The following is a 26,397-nucleotide window of genomic DNA, read 5'->3' as shown; positions in this document are numbered from 1 at the left end:
AAGACAACTTTCAAACAAACTAATTCAGAAACATCTTCTATTTTAAGAACTGAATTGTTGTTACTCAATTATGATACAAATGAATCATTTTGAAACCTTAACTGAAATTTGTTCCATTGGGGAGCTTTTTAGCATGGGATTCTCTTTGTGAATTGGCACATATATGGTGCTATAACTATGATTTCACTGATAATTCCTCAGCAGAAGTCAATGATGTTTTGGTCATGAAAGTTTCAGCCAATTTGAACACATGGTAAACCCAACAATAATCTCAAATGAAATATAATTTGGTATATTGGGCAAAACAAACTAAAGATATATCCTTAAAACTATAATTCACTTTATGTACATGATAATTTAGTCCATTTTGGGCTCTATAAAATGATTTGAATCAAGACACAATGGCATCCCAATACTAAATATTTGCATTGGCTTATCTGCCTGCAACACTAGCAAACATTTCCCTTTGACATAATTAGGAATTCATGAAGGGTAATTCCTCAATAAGGAGACATGTTCAGGCAAGTTAAAACTACATCTCTATTTCAGCGTGAAAAAGGTTTATTGTGCTGAGGCATACTTGTATGGTTATATTGAAATCCCATTGCCATTACGTATGATTTGCAATGCAATATTATACATGTCTACCTAGAAGTAAGCCCCACTGAGTTCAATAGGACTAGCTTCCAAGTAAGTGTGTGTAGGATAGTAGCCTGACGATAGGGAACTCAAAGGGTTGGCATACTTAGGTTGCAATCCTATGCACTCAGTTGGGAGTAACCACATTGAATTCAGTGGGATTTACTTCTAGTAAATACGCATAGGATTGTGCCACACAGCTGCAATCCCATGCACCCTTACTAATGAACAAATCAGTGGAACTTGCTTCTGAGTAAACATGTATAGAATTGGACCAGGACAGATACTGAAGCTGAAGCTCAAATATTTTGGCCACCTAATGCGAAGAGAAAACTCCCTGGAAAAGACCCTGATGCTGGGAAAGATTGAAGGCAAAAGGAGAAGGGGACTGCAGATGAGATGGCTAGATAGCATCACCGATGCAATGAATATGAACTTGAGCACACTCCAGGAGACAGCGGAGGACAGGAAGGCCTGGCATGCTACGGTCCATGGGGTCACGAAGAGTCGGACATGACTTAACGACTGAACAACTATTTTAAAGGTAACGTTGAGAAACGAGGGAGAGGGGCAGAAGGGATGGTAGATAACTAAATGTTTGCAGTTGAGAAATGGTAAGAACTTCCCAAGGTGGTACATTTTGAAATGGGGTGTAGAAATGATCAAAATTCCCAGACCCATATGAGTGTAATCCATTTATTAGGCCAACAAAAAATGAGCAAGTTTTCAAGATCTTGAGATATCTTAATCAGGCAAGATGTTGAAGCAAATTTGTGTCTAGCAATTATTTTGTAGCCCAACTCACATTTACTGGCCCATTACCAAACTGGCTGTAATGTATTGATCAGTGGTACAGTAAATGTGGATAAAAGTTGTTAAGTTGGGCATGTGATGAAACTCAGGACTAGTCAGCACCATTTGACAGCTGCAAAGTGCCAGCTCCCACTAGTGCCAGAACCTAGCATCCCGGGAGAATCCACTAGAACTAACACCTAAACAGCAGCCCCTGCTGCAGAGAGGGGAGAAGACAGTGGGCCCACCCGAGCATGCTGCCAAGACACCCACCCCCACCAGCCCTGATGAAACTTCACCATGGGCCAGTTTGGATAATACTTGAAAAGTCTTGTTCAGTTCTATGGATGGAGCCAATGTGCCAGTCCCACCATGCAGAGATGGCACATCTGAATTACAGCCACTGTGCACAAAATCCTATGTACATATGCCAAATCAACTGTACAATTTTGGTCTACCTGTGTAGGATTTTATAGGATAGGGGTGGACAGAAAGTAGATCTTCAGACATTTTGGACTTGTAACACCCAGACGTCCCTGACAGCTTGACAGGAATGCTTGGAGTTGAAGTCCAAAACATCTGGAGATCTACTTTCTATCCACTCCTAATGTAGGATGTAATTTAGATATGCTGACCCTGCATGGACATTTGGAGCTGGCACACCAGCTCCACATATAAGGCTGGATCAGATTTTTCAGGAATTGTCCTAACTGACACCATATGTCACACTCTGCACAAATCTCCTTACCTTCAATCTTCAGCCAATTTGGTCATGGTATGAAACTGACCCCCAGTGCATCCTGTAGTTGTCAACCAATCAGGTGTTGTTGTTTTACTGGTTTGACCAGCAAACACGAATTTTGTCATGTAAGCAGTACTGAAGGCTTAAAAGGCAGTAAAGGTTCTGCCAGGCTCTGTCCCCCAACTCATCAGAATTGTTCCATCGCCAGAGACTGCCCCTGCCCTGCCCCTAATGTGCCAGGTTCAATGGGCGCCATCCCTGGATCAGTGTTTTTAAATAAAAGGTTGACCACTTTAGTCCATCCCTATGGAACACCAAAAGGAGCGATCAGTGTTTCTAGGTTGTTGCGTGAAATTTCCTTCCATGTAGGAAACTTTACAGTGTCCTATATTGTTTGTAGTAGATAGTTTAAAGACTGAAATTCTGTACATTGTTTGAAATTCTGTGCATTGTTTGTAGACTGAAATTCTTAGGAAACAAAAACCAGGTAGCAGCTCAGTTTTGCCAGTTCAAGATAGCCTCACTTCCTGTTCCTGTATATGCCTTTCGCTCTCGCTTTCTTACACACACAGACCCACGTCATGCATGAGTGGTGCTCGCTAAGGGCCGGACTAGGCTAGACGTGAAATACTTCACGTATCTGTTTGTTCACTGCAATTTAAATAGCAACTGGGGCGGTGAGGCCATCGGGAGGGAGACAGTGGCGTGCAGGCGGGGAGGTGAGGCTTTAACCCACGCCGTGGTTCCACTGAAAACCTTCCCTGCCTCCTATTCGGACCTTCCCGCGTTTTATTTTTTTAAAGGTAAAAAGCAGCCGCGACTCCAGGGGTCGGATCAGGCCCTGGAGTTGGGGAAGCGGGTTCAACCCTTTCTTCGTGCGTTTTCCCGACTTAAAACCCCCTCGCCCTTCAGGAAACAAATATTCAGGCTTGCCCTTTGTACGCGTATTAAATGTTTACAATGCACAAGCGCGTTCGAGTAACTTTTATTATTTATTTAACTTATTTATTTAAGCCATGAAGTAATTTTGATTCCATTTTTAGGCGTGTAGAGAAGCATGTGCCAAAGAACAACTACGAAGAGAGCGGCGGCGGGCAGAGGAGAGAAGACGCCTCAGCAAGGGACCGTAAGGCTTTGACCCGCGCCGGCCAGGCGGCCGGCTTCAGTCGCGAACTTCGGCGCGTCCACTCTGTGTATCTGAGTTCCTGTCAGCGCCGAGGAGAGAAGGCGGGATCCTGCCTTGGCTCGTGACTGGCGCGACATTTTTACGAAATAGAATAAAAATGTACCAGGGCCGCGAGCCCAGTTCCGTGTCCCGAAAAGACGGTTTATACCGTTAGGGGGGGGGAGGGGGAGTCTCTCTCGAGCGGCCCGCGCTGAGGCAGCGCCGGAAAGCCGGCGCCGCCGTCTCGTGACTCGCCGAGAGAAAGAGAGACGCGGGGCGGGGGAGAGGAGAGGAGAGGCGGTGTCGCGGGCGCGCCCACCTCCTTTGCGCGGTGACGTTGTGCCTCTTCCTCCCCCTGGTGGCTCCCCGCTCCCTCCGCCTCCTTCCATCCACCGCTGCCGCCTCAGAGACCGTGACCTGCCGCCGCCTCCCCTGCTGCCCTTCCGTGCCATTTCCTCCTCCTTCGCCGCGGCGGCGATGTGACTCCCCTCTCCTGGCTCGGCCCGCCTCAGCTGCGCGGCGAACATGGCGGAGGTGAGCGAGAGCCGCGGGCGGCGACGAGGGGGATGGAAGGAAGGGGGTGGGGGGAGGAGGAGGAGGAGGCCGGAGGGGAGGAGGAGGAGGAGGAGAGGAGTCGAGTCGGGGCCCGGCCGGGAACTTGTTGCGCGGCCGCTGCCTCCCTCTCTGTGCTTTCGCTTCCCACAAGTTAGTTACAGGGGGTGGGAGGAAGGTCCCAAGACGGGCCTGGGCGGGGTGTTGCGTGTGAAACTCGTTGCCCCCACCCCACCCGAGGTCCGTGGGGACGTACCGGCCCTCCTGGAACTTGGGGGCATGGATGGAGGGGCGAGTTGGGTGTGAGGGGTCGAAGAGGAAGCATTGGCTTTTTCCCCTTTGCGGGTGGAGGGAGGGAGTTATTTAACATTGCAGTGGTGGGGGGAGGGAAGCAGGATCTCTTCCTGCATGGGACAGGCAGGATTCACCCAAGTTGCCCTCTCTTGGGCGGGAGCGGGGAGAGAAAGAATATTTGGGGGGGATTAAGGAAGCTTTTCTTGGGTTTGGGGAGTGAGGATGCATTATGTTGAAACCTCCCCCCCCCCCCCCAGTCTTTTCATGGTAGGATATTTCAGTCATGTTTCTTGGAAGGGGAAAGAGAGTGTTGTCTTGCTCTGAAAATCTTGTCCCCTTTAGAGTGAGTGACAATGTGTATTTGGGCTTTATTGCTCTGACAGGTGAGTGAGTGCCTCGTCAACAGTATAAAAGACTATTCTTAGTTTAGGCTGCAGTGTGATGTATTATTATTTAACAATATTGCTACATTTGTAGTCTTCCTTTATCCTAGAAGCTCAGAATGGTGTTTTAAACTCACAACAATGTTTAGGGTAAGAAATGTGATTTGCCCAAGTGATTGAGCGGGGGTTTGAATCTGGGTTTCCTGTAGCCATGCCCAACAATTATAGTAGTTAAATCACACTGCTGACACCACATTAAAGAAAATGTTCTAGTGGTGTTTGTTTCAAAAAGGGAAGTAGTACATGAGGCTGAAATTTGAACATTCTTTGGGGTGCAGAAGTTTGAAATCCTTTGGAATATGAACAAACTCCTGAAAGCAGGCTTCTAAGTTGTCAGTCACCTAGGCCCAGTACAGGTGTTTATTTGGCTAGTAATGAAGTATACATGATGCCCCTACCATGACCTAAAAAAGTGACATGAGTGCTCCATGTGGAGTCAGGAATGTTGATATGCAGTGACCTGATTCATGTAATCACCCTGGTGAGTTCTCTAAGGGGGGAAGAATCACATGAATAAGACCAGCGTCCAATTGGCATCCACACAGGGTGCCTATGCCACAATGTAGTGGAGAGAAGAGATGCACATTTGCTGCACCTGACATAACACATTGCTTCCTAGGTAATTGTCTGAAACAGGCCCTTGTCTTCTGAAGTAACAGTCATCTGTAGGTGATCAGGCAGTATAACGTTTCCCCCTTTTCAGTTTATTTATTTGTGGTATTTGGTACCCTGCTCTTCAGTCCCAAAGGGTCTTCCAGGTGGTTTACAAAGGCATTTCTAAAATTTGGTAAACAAAATAATAAAAAGTCAACCAAATAATATGAATAAAAACAGTGAGCAGCAGCATATTCATTATTCAAAATAAAGATTAAAAGTAACAGATCTGACGATCAATCTGGGCAAATAAACACAATCCTTTACCTGGTGCCAAAAAGACATTAAACAAGCCACACAAACCTCTCTTGAGAAAGCATTTCAGAGCTTGGGTACCACAACTGAAAAAGTCATGTATAAGGTATATGTGGGCAAGTGGACTATTAAAAAATATTGTTGGTACTAACTTTGGATATATCTGTAAGTCTGCTTTTCATAAAGCAATTTGCCTTTTGATGATCAAAGTCAGGAAGTTCCTCTTTAAAGGCCAACCATTGCCAGATCAGGTGGTGACTTTTTTTTTGATGAAGACAGAACACTTCTTTCCCAGTTTTGGTTGAGGGAAAGTATCACATTTCAACATGTATATTCCCTTATGAAACTTCACACTTTGTATGGAAATGACTTCTTGTCACAGAAATATTCACAGTGTTATACATTCTTTAGGCGTAATGAACCCATTCGTTTGAGTTTATGTAATAAGAAAAGGAGTGGGGGCCTTAGTGTTGTTTTAATTTTCTGTGGTCAGTACATCACAAATCCACATGTTCTTGTGCAGTCGGTATTTCTAAGGCCAAAGAAAGATGCAGTTTAGATATTAAAATATCTTTGAACTCTCATTAGTCACTTGGGAAATTGATAGGTAGGTGCTAATCTAGAAAACTTCATGTTTAGTGTGAGTTAAAAGTCTATACATTTGTTAGAGAAGTTGGTAACTGCAACATTTTGGTATTGGCAGTATACTGTTATCATATGTATTGGCATTATATTGTTGAATCAGTATATGAGGAGTTACAGTTGCAGGGTAATGTGCAAAGTCGTTATGGTAATACCTGCCTTTGTTTATACCTTGTGAACACTTCAGTTGATATCACTATTCTTTTCAATAAAGAAAACAAATTCAAAAAGAGACATGGAAACCCTGCACATTTTAAACAGAACCTTTTGGCTGGAATATTTCCTGCAGTGGTCATGTAACTTGCCTTAAGTCACTTTGGTGATTCTTGGTACGCCTTGTCTTCAGGACTTGCATGCTGGCATGGTAAGGATCTGGCTATTGCAGGAATACAAAATAATTCACAAAGGCTAGTAATCTGTGATGCAAGCAAACTTGTGCAGTGCAATCCTATGCATGTTTATTCAGAAGTCCTGCTTAATTCAGAGGGACTTATTCCCTAATACGTATGTTTAGGATTACAGCCTAGATTCCTAATGCACTTTGGAAAACAACATTTTATTGTGTGAGCACAGAAGACTTCACAGATAAGTGCTGTGGTTAGAAACATTCCATTCTAGAGTCATGAATAGTGCACTCCAAGAGGGAACTGCAACAAAATGTTGCAGATTCTTACCTACTAAAGGGGTGTTCCTATTCAGGAGCCTGTCTAGCTTTATTTGTTTCTTTATTTTTTAATATTGTATTGTTTTAAAAGTCTTATGTACATGCCTGGAAATCCATTTTTGGATGAAGATGTGGTTTATAAATCCTTAAAACTAACAAATATTTAATTCTACCACACTTTTCTGTCTTTCTTTTCCAGCCAACATGTTGTGGCTATTGAGCATTCTCTGTTCTCATTAAGCTATTTTGTTGGGGGGGGGGGTTGTCTCCTTTGCTTTAATTTTTTTGGGGGGTGTATTTCTGCAAATCTTGGGGTTCCCCTGAGCATGCTGATACCTCTCTCACATATTTCATTGGTAACATTTTAGCTCCAATCTTATCAGCACTCACCACCTGACTTTTCTGTTGGAGGGAGTGATTGCTGTTGCCTCTAAAAAAAAGGTATATTTAACACAACCTATGTGGCTTAGTGGTTAAGACGCTGAACTGCAGACTGGAAGGTTGGCAGGACAGCAGTTCGAGACCCGAGTGCTGCGTGACGGAGTGAGCTCCCGTCTTCAGTCCCAGCTTCCGCCAACCTAGCAGTTCGAAAGCAAGAAATTGCAAGTAGATAAATAGGTACCACCTCGGCGGGAAAGGTAACAGCGTTCCGTGCACCTTGGTGTTCAGTCATGCCGGCCACATGACCACGGAAGCGTCTTCGGACAGCGCTGGCTCTTCGGCTTAGAAACGGGGATGAGCACCGCACCCTAGAGTCGGACACGACTGGTTGGGGACACCTTTACCTTTACCTTTTATGTCAGTAGTAACTCCTGTTTGCATAATTATAGGTGTGGACTAACTTGATGTGATCAAGGTTTTCCCACAGTTAAGAGAGTCATCCCTACCATGGTTAAACTATGTCTATTTTTTTGAGACCTTATTGATGGTTTTTTAAAATCTGTTTTGATGTGAATTCCAATTCCATCATACTGTGGAACTAATTCAGAAAATAAGTCAATTTTCAAGAGTTAGATCATTATTCAAAACAGCTCAGTTCCAACATCGCATGAATGGAAGTCCGCTTGCGCAGTGGGACCTCTGCTCATGTGACAGGACTTCTCCATCTTCTCCTTCCCCCTGCAGCCCCCTGCGATCTGCCAGATCCGCAGAGGGTCCCCTAACTCTCTAGAGCAGATTTGGAGGCATGTGGGGTTTGCAGCGGGGGAGGGGAAATCCATTCCTCCAGTGGTTTCCTTTCTGCTCATGGAATGACACCATTGGTTCGAAGCCAATATTTATTATAATTACTTAATTGCCAAAAGCTGTGTGAATTGCAGAACTTTTACTATATTTCTCCTCTTGGTTTTTGTTGGTGTTTTGGACTTCAAGTCCCGTGACCCCCAGCCATGGATAGCTTTGATTAAGTTGCATCCCCCAGCCTAAGTCACCTAACAAGGTGGTTGTAAGGCTAAAAAACTGTTTTGGGTTCCTTGGAGGAAGGGCAGGATACAAATGTAACAAAAAAGTAAACAGAAATCCCCAAATCAAGGAAGGCTGCACGTAGCCTTTAGATTATGGTTTCCTCCTTTCAGGCATAATGCAAACTTTAACCCAAGCACACAAAGTTGTTGGCAGTGGGTCTTTGTAAAAATCAATTTATCATGATGAGTTAAATTGTAATCAGCAACAATATAAATATGCATGTAGGCCAGATTTGCTTACTTTGGGAAGAATAAAATATTTAAAGCAGTTCTATATCCTGTAACAAAGAAAATTAAGTTTGTCAAACTTCTAAAACAATCCTTTTGGGTAGGATGTATTTGATATTTACATTTTACCATCTAGGTAGGAAATAACCATGATATTATAACCCTTTGCCTATGTGAAGCCAGGCTAAGTTAGTTGAACTTGGGTTCCTTTGAAATCAGGTTAGTCTTGACTTAGTTCCCATTGAAATTAATAGAATTTGCGGTGCAACTAACTTACAGTGCAATTCTATACATGTCTGCTCAGAAGTAAGCCCAATTGAGTTCAGTGGGGATTACTCCCAGGTGCAGTCTTGACCTGGATGGAACCTTTTGTGTTTTACATTGTTCTATTGCAACCTTGCATATAAGTCTTGCCAGTTGATTTGATTAAATTAGTAAGAAATACAACATTGAGAAATGGTAAACAGTTCAGGGCCCTTAGGTGACTTCTGTAAACATAAACGTTTTCAACATTCTTGTCCTAAACTAATTTAATAAATTCACTGAAACCTTATTAAAAGGCTTCATTTTTGAAAACACATTTTTAGTATTTTTAAGGTTTCATTATGACCTTGTAAATGTTATGTGGCTTTCTCTTCCTGAGTGTGCAGAGACAGTCACCCTTTTATTGCTTAATATTGTGTATAAGAAAGAGTAAAGAATAAATCTTCTCCCAAGTTATGGTTCGTGACCTTAGAGAATCATATTGTGGAGAAGCTGGGAGAGTTTGATGACTGTGCTGCCATGGAAAAAACATGTTTTTTGCCTGAGGATGAGGGTAATTATTGTGAAGCTGAACGTACCCTGATAGCAGTGAAAAGGAGGTGGAAACTGTCACTGTTTGAACAGAATGAACCTTGTAGTGAAGCAGTTTTTAATGTTAGTGCATTGTACCTTCAATGGTTGGAAGATTTATGTTTAGGTGCAGTCTGTGAACTGTGTATGAGCACTGATATTAATGTAAATTTATAATAGATCACAATAGATAATTTTCTGCATTTTTCACCTTGCAGTGTACTTTACACTGTGAGTGCTATTTAAAAAAAGACAAAAGACAAAATTGGCTCACAGCCACTGACATAAATGATATGAAAACAATGCTGGGGAATGCCTAGAATTGTAGGACTATTTTCCATCTAAACATACATAGGATTGTCCCCTAACTTATCCTGTGACTTGGGTTTAGGATGGGTAGTAACTATTTAAATATAGGAAATTGATTTATGTAAATTACATTCTGTTAAATGTATAAAGCTCTTGATTAAAATAATCTCAAGCTTCCCCTTCCATACCAAATGCCTATTTTATTAAAAATGTCTTGTATTACTTCTGAAAAAATTCTATTCTGATCTATACAAGGGAGTTTCAGAGCTGAAAACGCTTCCATATCCCTGCTCTTTGTAGCAGATGTATAGAGATAAATATCAAGAGGTGGCATGAGGTGCAAACTAGATGTAATGTAGGAAATCCATAATTGGGATGTTTCTTGGTGTTTTTTTAAGTTAAAAGAGGCATAGCCACCCCCAATTGCAATGAGGCCACAATACTGGGGGAAGAGTCAAGCCTCTTCCTGTGCTATTTCCCTGATCTAAATCCCTTCCCCGCAATGCGGCTATTTGTTTTGCTGGGAAAACGTAGGCATCGTATGGGCATCGGTATGTTTTTCCCATGGAGTATTTAATTCATTTATTTTAAATTATTTTTAGGCCACCTTTAAGGGTAGAATTTGTATTTAAATCATAAAAACAGTTCACAGAGGAAGGGTAACTCCTCCCTCCATTGCAAAGACCCAGTCCAATTTGGGGGCCCCTATGGCTGTTTCTAAAAAGAAATTGCAGGAGGTGCTGATTATATATCTCCTGCATATTGTCTAATTGGACTATTTAATGACTTGGGGCATTCTATGCAAAATCAGTGAATGAGATTGCATTATAGTCATTAATTTTGTTGAAATTTTGTGGAACAATGACACATATTGAAATGTAGGTAATGTATATTTCAGGGCAGCATTAAAAGAATATCAACATGAATTTCTGTAAGGGCGCAATCCTATGGCCGCTAGAGAGTGTCTGGACAGCCATAGGATTTTTGGTTTCTGGGAACCCGGCTCCCTGCCTCTGCCGCCCTGTAGGTAGCATGGTTCATCCACATCTCTGTGCTCATAAGAGCAGTGAATAGCAGGTGAAAAGGGGGTGTTCCTGGAAGTGCTATTACAACGCTTCCTATGCGCCGTCCAGCCTCCCCCGCCAACGTTCCCTGACTAGGCAGCCGAAATCAGCCGTTTAGCTGCAAATGCAGGGTGGCCAGAGTGCAGAGGAAAGGATCCCCTCCATGCTCCACCTGCCCTGCATTGGATAGTCAGCTGCCTCTGAGTTCGGAGGCGGCCAACAATCCCCATAGGATTATGCCCTTAATTTATTTGTAAATGAGTGATAGACTCCAGTTTGAGGGAGGATGTTGTCATCATATAGGGTGGATAAAATATGGACTTTAAAGCTTGTCACTGTTACAGTTAACATGTTGTATTTTATGTTTTTAATTGTTATGAACTGCCCAATCAGCTTCAGCTATTGGACAGTATAGACATGTAATAAATAAATAAACAGTGTTAGGGAAGATGATGTGGCAGACATCACACAGGGCCAGTTCAAACAGCCCACAGTTGCTTACTTAAGCCATGGTGGGCTGCCGTGCATGTGTGCAGCCATTTTGAATATTCAAGCTGCAACCATGGTTTGTTGTGCCATCTTAACCTAGCAGGTGTGGGTTGTGTGAACCATGGCTTGCTTTAGGGTTATGTTAAGGTTGTTTAACTCTCATACAATCCAACCCCGCCGAGTTCAGATAGCACAACAAGCCGCTGTCACAGCTTGATTAGTCAAATTCTGTCTGGTATGCACTGGCTTGCGCCACAAACCACCATGGCTCAAGCCATAGTGGGCTGCAGTGATTTGTGCAAAGCAGGTCACATTGGGCTGGGCACCATTTGCCTAACCACCTGCCCAGGCGCGGTTTGGGCAGCATGGCTTGTTGGAGGGGGAAACAACCCTCAAATAATCCAACAACAGCCCATGAGTTATGTGAGGGTTGTCTCTCCCTGCAACAAGCCATGCTGTCTGGGTTTGGACAACATGATAAGCTGTGCCCGGGCAGGTGATTAGATCAGTGATGCCTGGCATGCACTCTGGCGTAAACTAGCAAACGTGGCTTGTTTAACCCATGGTGATCGTGCACCCTGGTCACTGACCTGCTTCCCACAAGATAACCCATGATAAAACAAACCATGATGGGTTGTTACTGTGGGTTGTTGTGTTGTGTGAACCCAGCACAATGGCTTAATTGAGGGTTGTTAACCACAAACAACCCATGCTGAGAAGCCATGGCTTGTTGGATTGTTGCTTCTGTGTTGTTTAAACCATGGCCTGTTGTGATGTGCGAACCTGGGACCATTCGTTGTGCATGGCTTGTTCCAAAAGGCTACAGAGTCATTTGCCAAGAGTGGCAAAAAAGCCGACTGATCCACTTGCCTCATGTTCACACTAGCTGTTTCCTGGCGATCGAAGTTTGCCTGGCAACAGGTGTGAGAGGGCTTACCCTGCCTCACTCCTTCCTCCTGCAGCTTGGCACTTCCCAGGAAAGCACTTCCCGTGATAGCGGCAGGATGTTTTTTGTATGCAGCCAAGCTGGTCTTATTTGCACAGAGTGATTTCAGAAGAAGGTGGCTATGCTTCCAAGTTTATAGTATCTGCATCCCAAATTGTCCCCAAACAACCCCAGTTCTCCACCTATGTTGCCCCTCTGCCCAGTGCCCCATGTTCAGAGAAGTCTTGTGGTGCCAAAAATAACAGTAGTAGTAATCTAAGGACAAGCCCAATGTTTCTCTGCATGTGGGAACCGGTGGGCTTACAGCTGCTACCTGACTTGGCCACTCTGTAGCCACTTTAACTCTTAGCCACTTTTACATTATCTCCCACTGCCAGATCTGGCTAAGAATTGCAGTGGCTAGGAAAACACACTCACCAGAGTCCTGAATAGAGGAGGAGGAGGACTACTCAGCCTCACTATTTTCACTCACTGTTGAGTCCCTCTTATAAGCCTCTCAGTTTTTTTAAAAACTTAATTTTGATTGTAAAATTTCAGCAAAAGAAAAGAAAGAAAAAAAGAAAGAAAGAAAAATGTTGCTACATAGATTTGAATATATCAGTTTCAATGCATACATATGAAGTGTGTGTGTGTGTAAACACACAGGTTTCTAAGAACTATACATAAACTTCAACAAAAGGAGACCAAATTTTCAAATAAGTATCCATTAGCAGGTGGTGTCTATATACCACCCATTCAAATGCTGGAAGTGTTTTAAAGTCTTCAATCCTTTGCATTATAGGAGGTGAGCATTTATCCTTCCAGTGTTGTAATATCAGCTTTTTAGCTGTCAGAAGGGTGCAGAGAATCCATTTGCATTGTCCATGCATAAACTTCCAGGAAGCAGGTAGATAATTTAAAAGAGCATGTACATCGGTAAATATTGGGGAGTGTTCCAATACAAAATCTATCCATATAATGACCTTCTCCCCAAAAGGGGCAACTACTGGGCATTGCCAGAACATATGCTTAAAAGAAGCATTAACTGTGTTACACCTCCAACAATTTGCTGACTTAGACAAACTCTTATTAAAGAGAAGTTGTGGTGTCCAATAGACATGGAACAAACATTTTTGCTGAATAAGACACAACCTGAGATCCATAGACACATCAGATACAGAAGCCAAGACAGCGATCCATTGATTAGGCAAAATGGGACAATCTAGTTCCCTATTCCATTCCTGCTCAGGACTCTGCGTATCATATTTATTCACCAATAATGAGTATTTATAGGCATGGATCGTAGATGGATTTGCCTGACTGGCCTCAATGTGCTTCCAATAGCGTGGGAGATGCTGAAGCTGTAAAAGCAGCAGGGCCAAACCTAGATACTAACAAATGTTGCAGTTGTCAGTATTGCTGTTCAACTGTAGCTGGCAAATCATATTTATCCCATAAAATAGAGAATGACAATAAGACATCATCACTACCCACCAGCTTATTCAAGGTAGAAATTACCTTATTGGGCCATGTCCATCACAAAAACATTTTCTTACCAATTTTAAAATCTGGATTTCCCCATAGTGGAAATAGTTCTCAATTTAGCATGAGAACATGAATCAAAATGTAAATGGTATAACATTATGTGCCAGGCATCTCTAACAGCTGTAAATGTGGGAGAAACCCTATCAGTTCTAGTATGCCTAGAACCTAATGCCACCTCAGTCTCATTTAGGGAGAGGGTCCAGACAACACGATTCCAAAACTGACCAACATGATCTAAACAGAACAGATCAACATTTAACACAAGTCAGCAAATGAGCCCAATTATATAAAGCAAAATCTGGAAAACCAAACCCTTTTTAATTTGGAAGTTACATCCTTTTTAAAGATTATCATGGAGGAGAGGAGCGCCCCAACAATTTACGAAACAAAGCATTGTTTTTTTAAAAAATATTTGCCATGTATAGATAGAGGAATCCCATCTATAACCTAAACAGTCCAAAGTATTGTATTCATGAGTGTGTATTTACCTTACCAACAAACTCAGCTTCCTATCTAAATTCCAAGAGGTCCATTCGATGAATTTATTTAGATTAAATTTGATCATTTGAGATACATCTCTGGGAACAAGTATTCCCAAATAGGTAATAACATCTGGACACCATTGAAATTGCCAATCAGCAAATACACTACAAGATATAGCGACTGGGTTTGTGCGTCACAATATGCTATGGTGATTTATAAGCTACACACAGTAGCTTATAAACCACCATGGCTTATTGTGTTATCTGTGAGCAGTTTTCCCCTGCCAGGGTGGCTTATGAAGACAAAATAAGCCACTCTGATAAGCCATAGTCTACAGTGAGGTTTATTTAAACCATATCGTGTTGTCTGGTGCTCCACGGTGGCTTAAAGGGTAGTTTAAAGATCACCTACAAAGTTGCTTGGCAAGAGCGGTCAAAAGTGCTGCTGCTGCTCTGCTCCACTGGCAGATCTCTGTTTCTGAGATCTGCCAGCAGCATAGCCAATTACAAAAGCTCTAAACTGCCCCTGAAACACTGGAATAGCAGTACTGTGCTACTGTGACATAGTGCGAAGTAAAAATAAGGAAGTGCTTTATATAGTGCCAGCCACCCTATCTTCCAAGTGTGCAACTGTGAAATAGCAGTACTGTGCTAGGAGCTGCTGTGTGTAGCGCCAACCACCCTATTTCCAAGTGCACAATTGTGAAATAGTGAATGGGTGAAATAGCTCTACTATGACATCGTGTACTGTGGGAAAAGACACCTCTGTCAAAAGCGTGCTACTGCCAGTGGGTGAAACAAAAGGAATGGGGGAGAAGGGGGGACTCAGGGTTTTTATAGTGCATTGGGTGCCTCCCTGGTAGGGGAAGCTGGATATGAAGTTTTGTCCCGGTTTGGTGAACTTCCAAGGGTTTATAGACACCACCCCCTTTTTGGCGCAAACAGGTTTTCGCTCCTTTGGGCTCGGAGAGAGGAACTGCAGTGCAAGGGCAGGGAGTGGTATCCAGCACAAAGGAAGCTGGGATACCATCCTGGACAAACAGGAGGACTGTAGAGGGAGGAGGGGCGAAGGTGAGAGAAATAAGTTACTCGTAGTAGCTTATTTGTCTGATCATGTGGGAGATACAGTAGCTTATAAACACCATGGCTTAAAGTGACGTGCGAACCTACCTAGTATCTTCAATTGGAATCAGTCCAGATTTCGACCAATTAATTGAATAGCCAGATAAATTTCCAAAAGTATTAATCAACTGCTTCAGAGCCAGAACAGGCAACTGGAGTTCCAAGACAAAGAAAAGATCATCAGCATAAAGAATAGTTTTAAATTTTAAACTATCATGCACAAAGCCGTGAATACCACAATTCTGTCTAATGGCACAGGCCAGAGTTTCCAAGCATAAATCAAATATCAAAGGAGAAAGTAGTCATCCCTGTCTAGTACCTCTTCTAAGCAAAAAAAGAGCTGAAAAAAGAGCGTTCGTCATAACTGTAGCTCTTGGGGTTGAGTATAAAGTTGTGACCCACATCAAAAATTCTACAGGAGAACAAATTTACTCAACATAGCAAAAATAAATTTCCAGTGAATTTAATCAAAGGCTTTTTCAGCATCCAAGGAAACAATGGCAGCCTGATCCATTCTATCAGTATTTAAAGCTATCATATCAACAACTAATCTAAGATTATCATCCCCCTGTCTATGGTTACTAAAACCCACCTGATATGCTTGAACCAATGTTGTAATAACTTCTGGCACTTTATTAGCCAAAATAGGAGTTAATATTTTAATACCTACATTAATTAACGAGATAGGCTGAAAGTCAGCCTAAGAAGTATGATCTTTACCAGGTTTAGGAATTAACAGTAATATAAGCATCATTTAACAAAGAAGACAGTGGGTCTGGTTCAACAATATGTTTATAAAGACGATGAAGTTTTGGAACTAACAGATTGGAAAATGTTTTATACCATTCAATTCAAAATCCAACTGGACCAGGTGATTTCCCAGTATTCATACTCATAATTGCTTTCGAAATTTCCTCTGTATGCAAAGGAGCTAAAATAAATGGCTGTTGTGAAGGATCTAAACACAGAAGATCAACATGAGGGGAAAAACCATCTATGTCCTGCTCCAGTGCATACTATACAAGCCTGCATAAAACTTTAAATATTGTAAAGTTATATTTGTAGGAGAGGTGTATATTGTATTACTCTCATCTTTAATAGCTGAAAGAGAATTTCTGTGCTTTTGCTGCTTGTGCCAGAATCTTACCTGGACGCTCACCATTTTCCCAGTATACCTGTCATAAACAGGTTAATGCAAATTCCACTTGCTGTGAAAGAATATTATTTAAGGGTGTAATCCTATGAATTGTGCCTTGGGTAATTGTAAGTCCCCGAACATGGAGGCGTTACGAGTATCCTATGTAGAGAGGGAGGTGCCCTGTACCTCATGTGCTTCATTTTAGCTAGATGGGTGATTCCGCCTGTCTAGCCAAGGCTTTGGGGAAGGAGAGGCAAGGAGACGGGGGCTGTGACAGGAAAAGGCATAAACCAGCCACACCAGCCCCCTCCCCTCCCACCCCCAGGAATGCCTCCTTTTCCCTGTCTCCATGCTCCGTTTACCGAGTATGGAGAGGCAGCCTGCGCAGTTCTCTCCATGCCAGCTGGGAGGGGAAGTGAGTCCGGTTTCCTGGCTCTTAGCCTGGTCTTTGAGCATGGAGCCAGGAAACCGGAAAATCCTATGTCCCCCAGATGCTATCTAGGGGACATAGGATTGCTCCCTAACTCATATTTAATGTTCTGCAAATCCTGGATGTTCTGCAAATCTGCAAAGCTCAGCTCCACAAATCCAGTTGAGCTGGGCAAATGGCAAAGTGGATTAGAAGTAGTTTCAACTTATTATTCAGAGATACTATTTAAACACATCATCATTAAGAAGAGAAATGTTAAAGCTCCAGAGACCAAGCGAGAATGAAAATTGCAACTGTAAGCAAATTGGAGCATGGTCTGAAACTACAAGTGAATCAGTCTTATGAAGATGTAGAAAGATGTAGAGGCCTAATGTGTAGATCTCACAACAGATTGTCTCTTCGGAGCAGATGTACTCCTATGCATCAATGGATCTAAAATCTCATTGAAGTCCCCGTCCATAATCAAATAATCGTAAGCAATATCAACCAATTTACTGAATCATTCATGAAACATTACCAGAGAGACATTTGTAGGCCCATACACATTTATCATGGTGATTACTTTATCAGTACATTTCTCAACCAAAATCAAGAAGTGACTATCAGAATCAATAAACACAGGTTGAACTGAAAAGAACAATCACTTATGAATTAAAATAGAGATGCCTTTAAACCACATCAAAGTATCCATTACATAGACCTCCCCAACCCAATCCTTTCTCAAAGAATGTTCATCTGTTGCCATCAGATGAGTTTCTTGTAAAAAGGCCACATCATCGGTAAGTGCTTTTAACTTGGAGATAACTCCCTTCTGTTTATTTAAATTCCTCAGTCCCTTGACATTCCATGAAATCATATTAAACATAGAAAAAATAAGTAAAATAAACATGTTGCTTGCCCCCCACACACAAACAATTCTTGCCAGTTTTAGTAAAGTTACCTACTTCTAATGATACAATGTATAAATAATAGAATTAATACAGATTTTTTTTAAAAAATCAAACTAATATTTATTATGCTAAAACTTACAGAACAATTAAAATAAAAAACTGAATTGGAAATAAAACCAAAAGAAAAACAAGTGTCCCTCATCGTGCCAACACCCACCACCAAAAAAAAGACTCCAAAAATATAATGAAAACGGTGTTAAACAAGAAAAGGAAGTCTGGCTTCTGAAACCTCCCTGGTGCAGTCTGGATAAAACATGATCTTATTGTCGCCAGAACACTAATAAAACTCTCCTCTTTGCCTGGCTGTATGAAGCAGACATTCTTTAGTTAAAGCCTGCAGAAGCTGAACAGGTCTCACTCTGGATCCACACGTGGAGCCAGGCACACGATAGGCTCATTCAATATCAAGCAAAAAATCTGATGGTATTTCCAATAACTCACACAAGAATGTATCCATAAGCTCTGCCAAATGAACCCATGTAGGCTGTCCGGGAAGCCCGCAGGCACACAGTTTCCAGAAGCGAGACACAAGTAGATGTTACACTGTGAGAAGCCACCATTGCTGTCTCATGAGCAATCCTCCAACATATTAACTTTTGATTTCATCAGTTTAAGACAGACAACAAGAACATAAGAGCCATGCTGGATCAGAACAAGGGTCCATCTAGTCCAGCATTCTGTTCACATAGTGGCCAACCAACTGCCATGGAAAACCCACAAGTAGGACATGAGTGCAACAGCACCCTCCCCCCCATGTTTCCCAGCAATTGGTATATATAGGCCTACTGCCTCTGATAATGGAGATAGCACATAGCCATCAGGACTAATAGCCATCTCCTCCATGAATTTGTCCAATCCCCTTTTAAAGCCATCCAAATTGGTGGCCATCACTACATGCTGTGGTAGTAAATTCCATAGTTTAATTATGTGCTGTGTGAAGAAGTACTTCCTTTTAACTGTCCTGAATCTTCCACCAATCAGCTTCATGGCATGACCTGGGTTCTAGCTTTGTGAAAGAGGGAGAAAAATGTCTCCCTATCCACATTCTCCACACCATGCATAATTTTGTACACCTCTGTCATGTCTCTCCTTACCCTCCTTTTTTCTGAGCAAAATAATCGCAGCTGTTGTAACCTTCTCTCATAGGGGAGATGTTCCAGCCCCTTGATCATTTTAGTTGACTCTTCCTGCACTTTTTTCAGCTCGACAATAGCCTTTTTTAGGTGCGGTGCCAGAACTGTACACAGTATTCTAAGTGTGGTCACACCATAGATTTGTATAAAGGCAGTATGATATTGGCAGTTTTTTCTCAGTTCCTTTTCTAATTATGCCTAACATGGAGTTTGCCTTTTTTTTACAGTGACCGCACACTGGGTTGACATTTTCATTGAGCTGTCCAGCACAACCTCAAGATCTGTCTCTTGGTTGGTCACTGCTAGCTCAGATCCCATTAGGTTATACTTGACGTTGGGATTTTTTGCCCCAGTGTTCATCACTTTACACTTGCTTACATTGAACCTCATTTGCCATTTGGATACCTATTCTCCCAGTTTGAAGAGATCTCTTTGGAGCTCTTCGCAATCCCTTTTTGTTTTAACCACCCTAAATTATTTGTCATCGGCAAACTTGGCCACTTCATTGCTCAGTCCTATTTCCAGATCATTTATGAATTAGTTGAAACACATTGGTCCCTTGGTCCCAATACAGATTCCTGCTCAACCCCACCATTGGGAGAATTTACCATTTATTCCTTTCTTTCTGTTCTTTAACCAGTTACTGATCCATAAGGGGACCTGTGCTCTTATTCCATGACTGCTAAGTTTGCTCAGGAGTCTTTGGTGAGGGACTCTGTCAAAAGCCTTTTGGAAGTCCAAGTAGATAATGTCTACTGGATCACCCCTGTCTACATATCTATTGACATTCTCAAAGAACTCTAAAAGGTTAGTGAGACAGGACTTACCTTTGTGGAAGCCATGTTGATTATTTTTTAGCAGGGCTTGTCCTTGTATTTGCCTACTAACTTTACCTTTAAGAATGCTTTTAACCAATTTACCCGGAACAGACATTAAGCTAATGGGCCTGTAATTTCCTGGATCCCCCCGATCCCTTTTTAAAAACTGGTGTTACATTGGCCAGCTTACAGTCCTCTGGTACAGAGGCTGATCTTAGGGACATGTTGCATATTTTGGTTAGAAGATCAGCAGTTTCGTATTTGAGTTCTTTGATAACTCTAAGATGGATACTATCTGGGCCCAGTGATTTATTTGCTTTCAGTTTATCAATGAAGTTGAGAACTTCATCTTTTGTCACCGCCATTTGCCTCAGTTCCTCACACTTCTTTCCTGAAAATAACTGTTCAGGCACAGTTATCTGTCTTATATGTTCTGCAGTGAAGACTGATGAGAAGAATTCATTCAGCATCTCTGCAATCTCCTTATCTTCCTTTAGTACTCCATTAGCTCCATTTTCATCCAGTGGTCCAACTGTCTTCCTAGCTGGTTTCCTGCTTCGGATATATTTAAAGAATTCTTTATTGTTGACCTTGATATTGTTAGCGATATGCTCTTCAAAATGCTTTTGTGCTTTGCTTATCTGCTTGTATCACCTATGTGCAAGCTTGTGCTCCCATTTGTTTTCTTCTCTTGGGCAAGGCTTCTATTTTCTGAAGGAAGCCCTTTTTTCTCTAATAGCATCCTTGACACTGCCTGTTAACCATGCTGGTGACCTCTTGGATTTGGTGCTACTTTTCCTAATCTGTGGTATATATTTTAGCTGAGCTTTTATTATTGTGATTTTGATTAACCTCCAAGCATTTTGAAGGGATTTAACCCTCTTGACTCCCCCTTTCAACTTCCTTTTCACCAGTTCACTCATTTTAGACAAGTTTCCTCTTTTGAAATCAAATGCAACTGTGTTGGACTTCCTGGACAATTTTCCACTCAAATATATATTAAATCTGATAGCACTATGGTCACTGTTTCCAGTTGGTTCAACAACATGTACATCTTGTACTAAATCCTGGGCAACACCACTTAGGATTAAATCCAGGGTCACCTCCCCTCTGGTCAGTTCCATGACCTACTGTTCTAGGGCACAGTCATTTAGGGCATTGAGAAATTTAACCTCTGTAATGACATACTTTTCAGTAGGGTAACAACATCTTTCCCTTCAGGATCCACATTCGAAGCTTTAGCCAGGGAAGACTGTGGAGGAGTCAGCAAAATTCCCGAGCCTTTCTTCACTTTTGTGTAGCCACGATCAAATTCCTTTCCAGAGCATAGCAAGCAGATATATAAATAAAACCCAAACTAAAGCAAGGCTAATGTAAAATAGCAGGATAATGCAAAAGTGTTGAGTTGTAATCAAGATTTTAAAAGTTGAAAATCGGGAGAGGCACAGGCTGTGTCTCATTGTGTTGCCATCTTAGCCAGAAGCCCCTCAGTTAACCCAGTTAATTCAATCTTTCCAACAAGGCCAAAGCCAAATAATATGTCTTGGGTTCTGGACTGAGGTTGAACTAGGCATATTCATTAACATTCCTTTTGTAAGGCTTTTGGCCTTACAAGCTACCACTTCTGCTTTGGGGACCAGCAGCCCCACTTACTCCTCCAGTACAAGCAGCTCAACTGGATTTCAACCCATGCAGAAAAACCTAGCCATTGCTAGCCATAGGGCATCAACAGCTCTCTCCCAAGCATAGAATGTGGAGCGTGCCATTTGTGAAGCAGTCTGGAGCTCCTTTCCAAGGACAACGCTGTCCGAGATTGACCCTCTGGGGATGCTGCTATGGATGTTTGCAGGTACGACATGCCAGATCTTGCCATTCTTCCAAAGGTCCCTGTGTGGCAACTATCCCAGAAAGAGGAGGACCAGTTCATTGCCACACAACAGCAGATATCAGTGAGCTTGTGATGCACTCTGTTGCTTGTACAAGCACATCTCCGCCTGACGAGGGCCTCGCACTGGATAGTACAGTTCTTCTAGAGTTGGCTGAAGAGGGGTGAGGTGGTGAAATGCCACCACTGGAACAGGACTTGGTCGGACTGTTTGCTGAACAGAGTGACCCCACCTTTACTGGTCTCCCACCTGGGGCAGGAGAGCAGGAATTGGCAGAAGACAAAGGGGAACCTGTTGAAGAGCAGGAGCAGCTATGAGCGGAGGAGCAGAAAAGTACTCTGCAAGATGCCACCAAATCACAGGAACTGGTGGAGGAGTGTGCGGGAGGAGATGTGCTGCTGACTAATGCACAGAGAACAGCCCGCTTAAAGAACAAACACAAAACCGATCATATGCAGCTTGCTAGAGACTTGGTTCACGCCACAGAAACAGCTGGTGAATGCACATATGAACTTTTCATGGAACTGGATGGCAGGAAAGAGAGGTGTAGAGCGAATGATTGTCTCCTGTCTGTGTGGGCCACATACCACATAGCACAGAGCATATACACTTCTGGAGAGTCAATAACTACTGCTTTGTCCGAAAGCATGCACACTGCGGATTGTACTTTTGAGTGGGCAATGGAAGAATTATCTGCTGTGATGGAAAGGCAAACTAATCTTCTATAGATGTTAGCAGCAGCCTTGTGAGCAGCTGTTTATTTATTTTATTTATTATTAAATTTATTAATTGCCCATCTGGCTGGTCACCCAGCCACTCTGGGCGATGTACAGCATATAATAAAACAGTTTAAAACATTAAAATTCTACAATAAAAACGTTTTCTAAAATACCCTAACCCACCCCAAATGCCTGCCTGAACAACCATGTTTTTAATGCACGGCGGAAGCTCATTAAAGAAGGGGCATGGCGGAGTTCCCTAGGGAGGGAGTTCCACAGAGTGAGGGACACCATAGAAAAGGCCCTCTCCCTTGTCCCCACCAGTCTAGCTGTCCTGGCTGATGGGACAGAGAGAAGGCCATCTGCAGCTGATCTTGTTAAGCGGCCTGTCTGGTGTTGCTGGAGGCGCTCCTTAAGATAGGCTGGGCCGGAACCATATAGGGTTTTAAAGGTCAAAACCAGGACCTTGAATTTGGCCCGGAAAACAACTGGTAACCAGTGCAACTCCTTCAGCACTGGAGTGATGTGATCTCACTGGCGGCTGCCTTTAATCAGGTGAGCCGCCGCGTTCTGTACCAGCTGCAGTTTCCAAACCGTCTTCAAGGGTAACTCCACGTAGAGCGCATTACAGTAGTCTAAACGAGAGGAGACCAGGGCAAGTACTACCGATGGGAGCAGATGGTTGGGAAGGAAGGGGCGCAGCCGCTGTATCAGATGGAGTTGATACAGTGGTGTCCGGCTCACAGCTAACACCTGAGCCTCCATGGACAGCTGGGAGTCCAAAATGACCCCCAGGCTGCAGACCTGGTCTTTCAAGGGTAGCCGTACCCCATTCAACACCAGGTTAACATCCCCCAGCCTCCTCTTGTCTCCCACCAAAAGTACCTCGGTCTTGTCAGGGTTCAGCTTCAGCTTATTCCTCCTCATCCAGCCACTCACCATCTCCAGACATTTGGACAGGGATTCTACAGCCAACCTTGGTGAAGATTTGAACGAGAGGTAGAGCTGCGTGTCATCCGCATATTGATGATACCGTACCCCAAACCTCCTGATGATAGCCCCCAGCGGCTTCACATACATGTTAAATAGCATCGGGGAGAGGATGGAACCCTGTGGCACCCCACAAGTGAGTGGCCACGGGTCCGAAACCTCCTGTCCCAGTGCTGCCCTCTGGTACCTGCCGGAGAGGAAGGACCGGAACCACCGCAATACGGTGTCTCCAATGCCCAACCCCTCCAGGCGGTCCAGGAGGATACCGTGGTCAACGGTATCAAAAGCTGTTGAGAGGTCGAGGAGAACAAGGAAGGAGCATTCACCCCTATCCAGAGCCCTCCTCATATCATCCACCAAGGCGACCAAGGCTGTTTCTGTCCCATGCCCAAGCCTGAAGCCCAACTGAAATGGGTCTAGATAATCAGTTTCTTCCAAGTGTGCCTTCAACTGCATCGCCACCACCCGCTCAATCACCTTGCCCCAAAATGGCAGATTTGAGACTGGGCAAAAATTGTTCAGAACTTGAGGATCCAAGGAGGGCTTCTTTAAGAGCGGTTTTATCACTGCCTCACAGAATGGCCTTAGAATGCTCCAGTGGTTCAGGAGCCACAGGACTGACCAGGCTCCAGACCACTTGGAACAGCCTCCTGGGACAGCACTCTGCAGACGCGATAGAGGCAGCATAATATTCCTTTTTTGCTGCTTTCACCGCCACGTGATAGGCTGAAGATACAGCTCTAGCCCGTGTCTGATCGTCTTTGGAGCGAGACTTCCACCACCGGCGCTCTAGCTGTCTCACCCCCTGTTTCAGAGCTTGTAACTGTGGATGCAGTCCGAGCCCTGTTCAGGGGGAGAAGGTGTTTTGGAGCCACCTGATCTAATGCCCCAGTGATTGCGGCATTCCAGCCACCCACCAGGATCTCAACCGAGTGGCCATTGGCGTGCCCCAGAGAATCCCCAAGCACGTTCAGGAATCTATTCGGATCCATAAGACGCCTGGGGCGGACCATTTTAATGGGTCCTCCACCCCCGCGGAGGGGTTGTGGAACCGAAAAGTCTAACATCACCATATAGCGATCTGACCATGACAAGGGGGTGGTGGATATACCCCCGACTTCCAGATCACTCCCCGCTTCTCCAGAAACAAACACAAGGTCTAGTGCATGACCGGCTACATGGGTGGGTCCAGTTAGAATATGGTGCAGCTCCCAGGAAGTCATGGTCTCCATGAAGTCCCGAGGTGCTCCTGTGAGGATGGACTCTGAATGTACATTGAAGTCCCCCAACACCAATAAGTTAGGGGACTGTATACGCACATCAGAGACCACCTCAAGCATCTCAGCCAGGGAGTCAGTCGTGCAGCGGGGTGGACGGTACATGAGCAGAATCCCCAGACTGCCCTTCGGGCCCAACCTCCAGTACATGCACTCAGCAACCTTGGTCTCCCGGAGAGGGGGTCTGGTGAAGACCAAGGACTCTCGGTAGATAACAGCAGGCTCAAGTCATTTACTTTCCCTCCCCACACACCTCCCCCTCCCCCACACACAGAGGAGCATCTTTCTCCTCCTGCTCAGGGTCAGTTTCAGCAGCATGCTCGGGTGCCTGTAAATGTACAACCCTGCGACCCACAGCTGCTTCATCCCCGACTTCATCCGGTGGCTCCTGCTGTATGCTTCCCAGAGCCACCATTGGGAATGCAGCTCCAGTGCTGCCACAGTATGGCAGTGAGCCAGCTAGCAGGCCAGAGTGTCCAGCAGGCCCAATTTGGATGGAGGAAGACATCCCCCAAGAGGCTCCCAATGGCTGCGAGTAGTCCTCTCTATGCACCCCTATGATAGCCCAATTCTGTCCTTTCTTTCCTTTCTACTGCTATCTTTCCCCCTGTCCTACTAATAATTATGTAGCAGAGCTAGAGTGCAACATCTGGTGAGGTCTCAAGGAGTGTGCTTAGCACTATGCAACAAAGTTTCCAGTACAATTCAGCTAGTTGAAGAGAAGTGAAGTGGGGAGATCAGGCATATTTTCACTTCCATAGAAGCTGCAAGAGCCATGGGGCTAGAAAGTGCACTGAGCAGGATATTGCCCTCTGTAGAAAGGTGGAAAGGTGCATTGCAAGTTGTTACTTAGGCTTGTTGGTGTTCTTTAGGGAGGTTATGTTGCTGTAGAAATAACATTGTGCTCTCTTTTCTGTTCCCCCGCCTTTCCCTTCCCCTACCTTGTTGTCCACCCTCCCTAGTGTGCCTCTTCGAGAGAGTACACACTATTTTGCAGATGTCTATATCAAAACGAACATAAATTCTGTGGGATGCACCTGGTTTTGCTTGCTATCGTGTGGAGAGTACCTAGACTAGGGAGCATGGTATTCAGGGCTCATCCGTGCAGGGCTCATCTGTGTCCTGGGCAAGAGGGAGAAACAAGAGCTTACTTAACTGCCCAGCTGCTCTGTTAGCAAGTCACAGTGCACAGCATCACCAAAACGCAATGCTGTAGGGTTTTGGTAGAGGAAACTTACCTACCTTCACTCCGTTTCTTTAGCATTCTCCACACACACACACACGAGCGCGCGCGCGCGCGCACACACACGCACTCTTAACATCCCCCACCCCCATTCCTCCACACCTTTCCCTGCCTACAGCTTGCTTAGATCCACTTGCTCCTACACCCAGAGCTGTAAGTATTGGTGACCATAGCTCACATCTCAAATTTCAAAGTCTGAGAAGCAAGTATGGGCACTAATGCTGCAGTCAGGCCCACCATCTCCTCTACAGTGCATCTTTGAGTATCGTGACTGCAGAGGAGCTGTTCAAGTGGTGTTTGGGGAGCTGTACAGCAGCTGGAGTCTTGGAGTAGCACCTCAATGAAGTTGGAGGAGCAGAATGGGCAGCATTGCACTTTGAAAGAGACTGACTTAATGACCACACATGATGCCTGAATCAGATGCGCCGGAGAATGTCTGCCGCAGTCGATCAGGCATGAGGGGCCACTGCAATAATCGCTATGTCTGAGCACCTGAAGTCAGACCTGTTC

General features: G+C 43.9%; 1 protein-coding gene across 5 annotated transcripts in view; it reads left to right on the top strand.

The window, feature by feature from the left end:
* The first annotated feature begins 2,737 nt into the window (after positions 1 to 2,737).
* Positions 2,738 to 26,397, top strand: part of MIER1 (MIER1 transcriptional regulator) — a 52,335-nt gene continuing 28,675 nt past the window's right edge. For 2 of the 5 annotated variants that reach the window (XM_084852279.1, XM_084852275.1), the window contains exons 1-2: positions 2,738 to 2,976; positions 3,217 to 3,299. In XM_084852279.1, coding sequence (XP_084708405.1) covers positions 3,231 to 3,299 — 69 coding nt within the window. In that variant the 5' untranslated portion in view covers positions 2,738 to 2,976; positions 3,217 to 3,230. Of the gene's footprint in view, positions 2,977 to 3,169; positions 3,300 to 3,594; positions 3,873 to 26,397 lie in introns of those variants that run through there. The other 3 variants (XM_084852280.1, XM_084852278.1, XM_084852277.1) reach the window with 2 other exon arrangements.

This window comes from Heloderma suspectum, chromosome 4, assembly GCF_057233095.1.
Source record: "Heloderma suspectum isolate Gila_16-S chromosome 4, 16-S_ref, whole genome shotgun sequence".
NCBI lineage: Eukaryota > Metazoa > Chordata > Lepidosauria > Squamata > Helodermatidae > Heloderma > Heloderma suspectum.
Note: the sequence above shows the minus strand (reverse complement) of the source record. Positions and strands in the feature narration are given on the sequence as shown.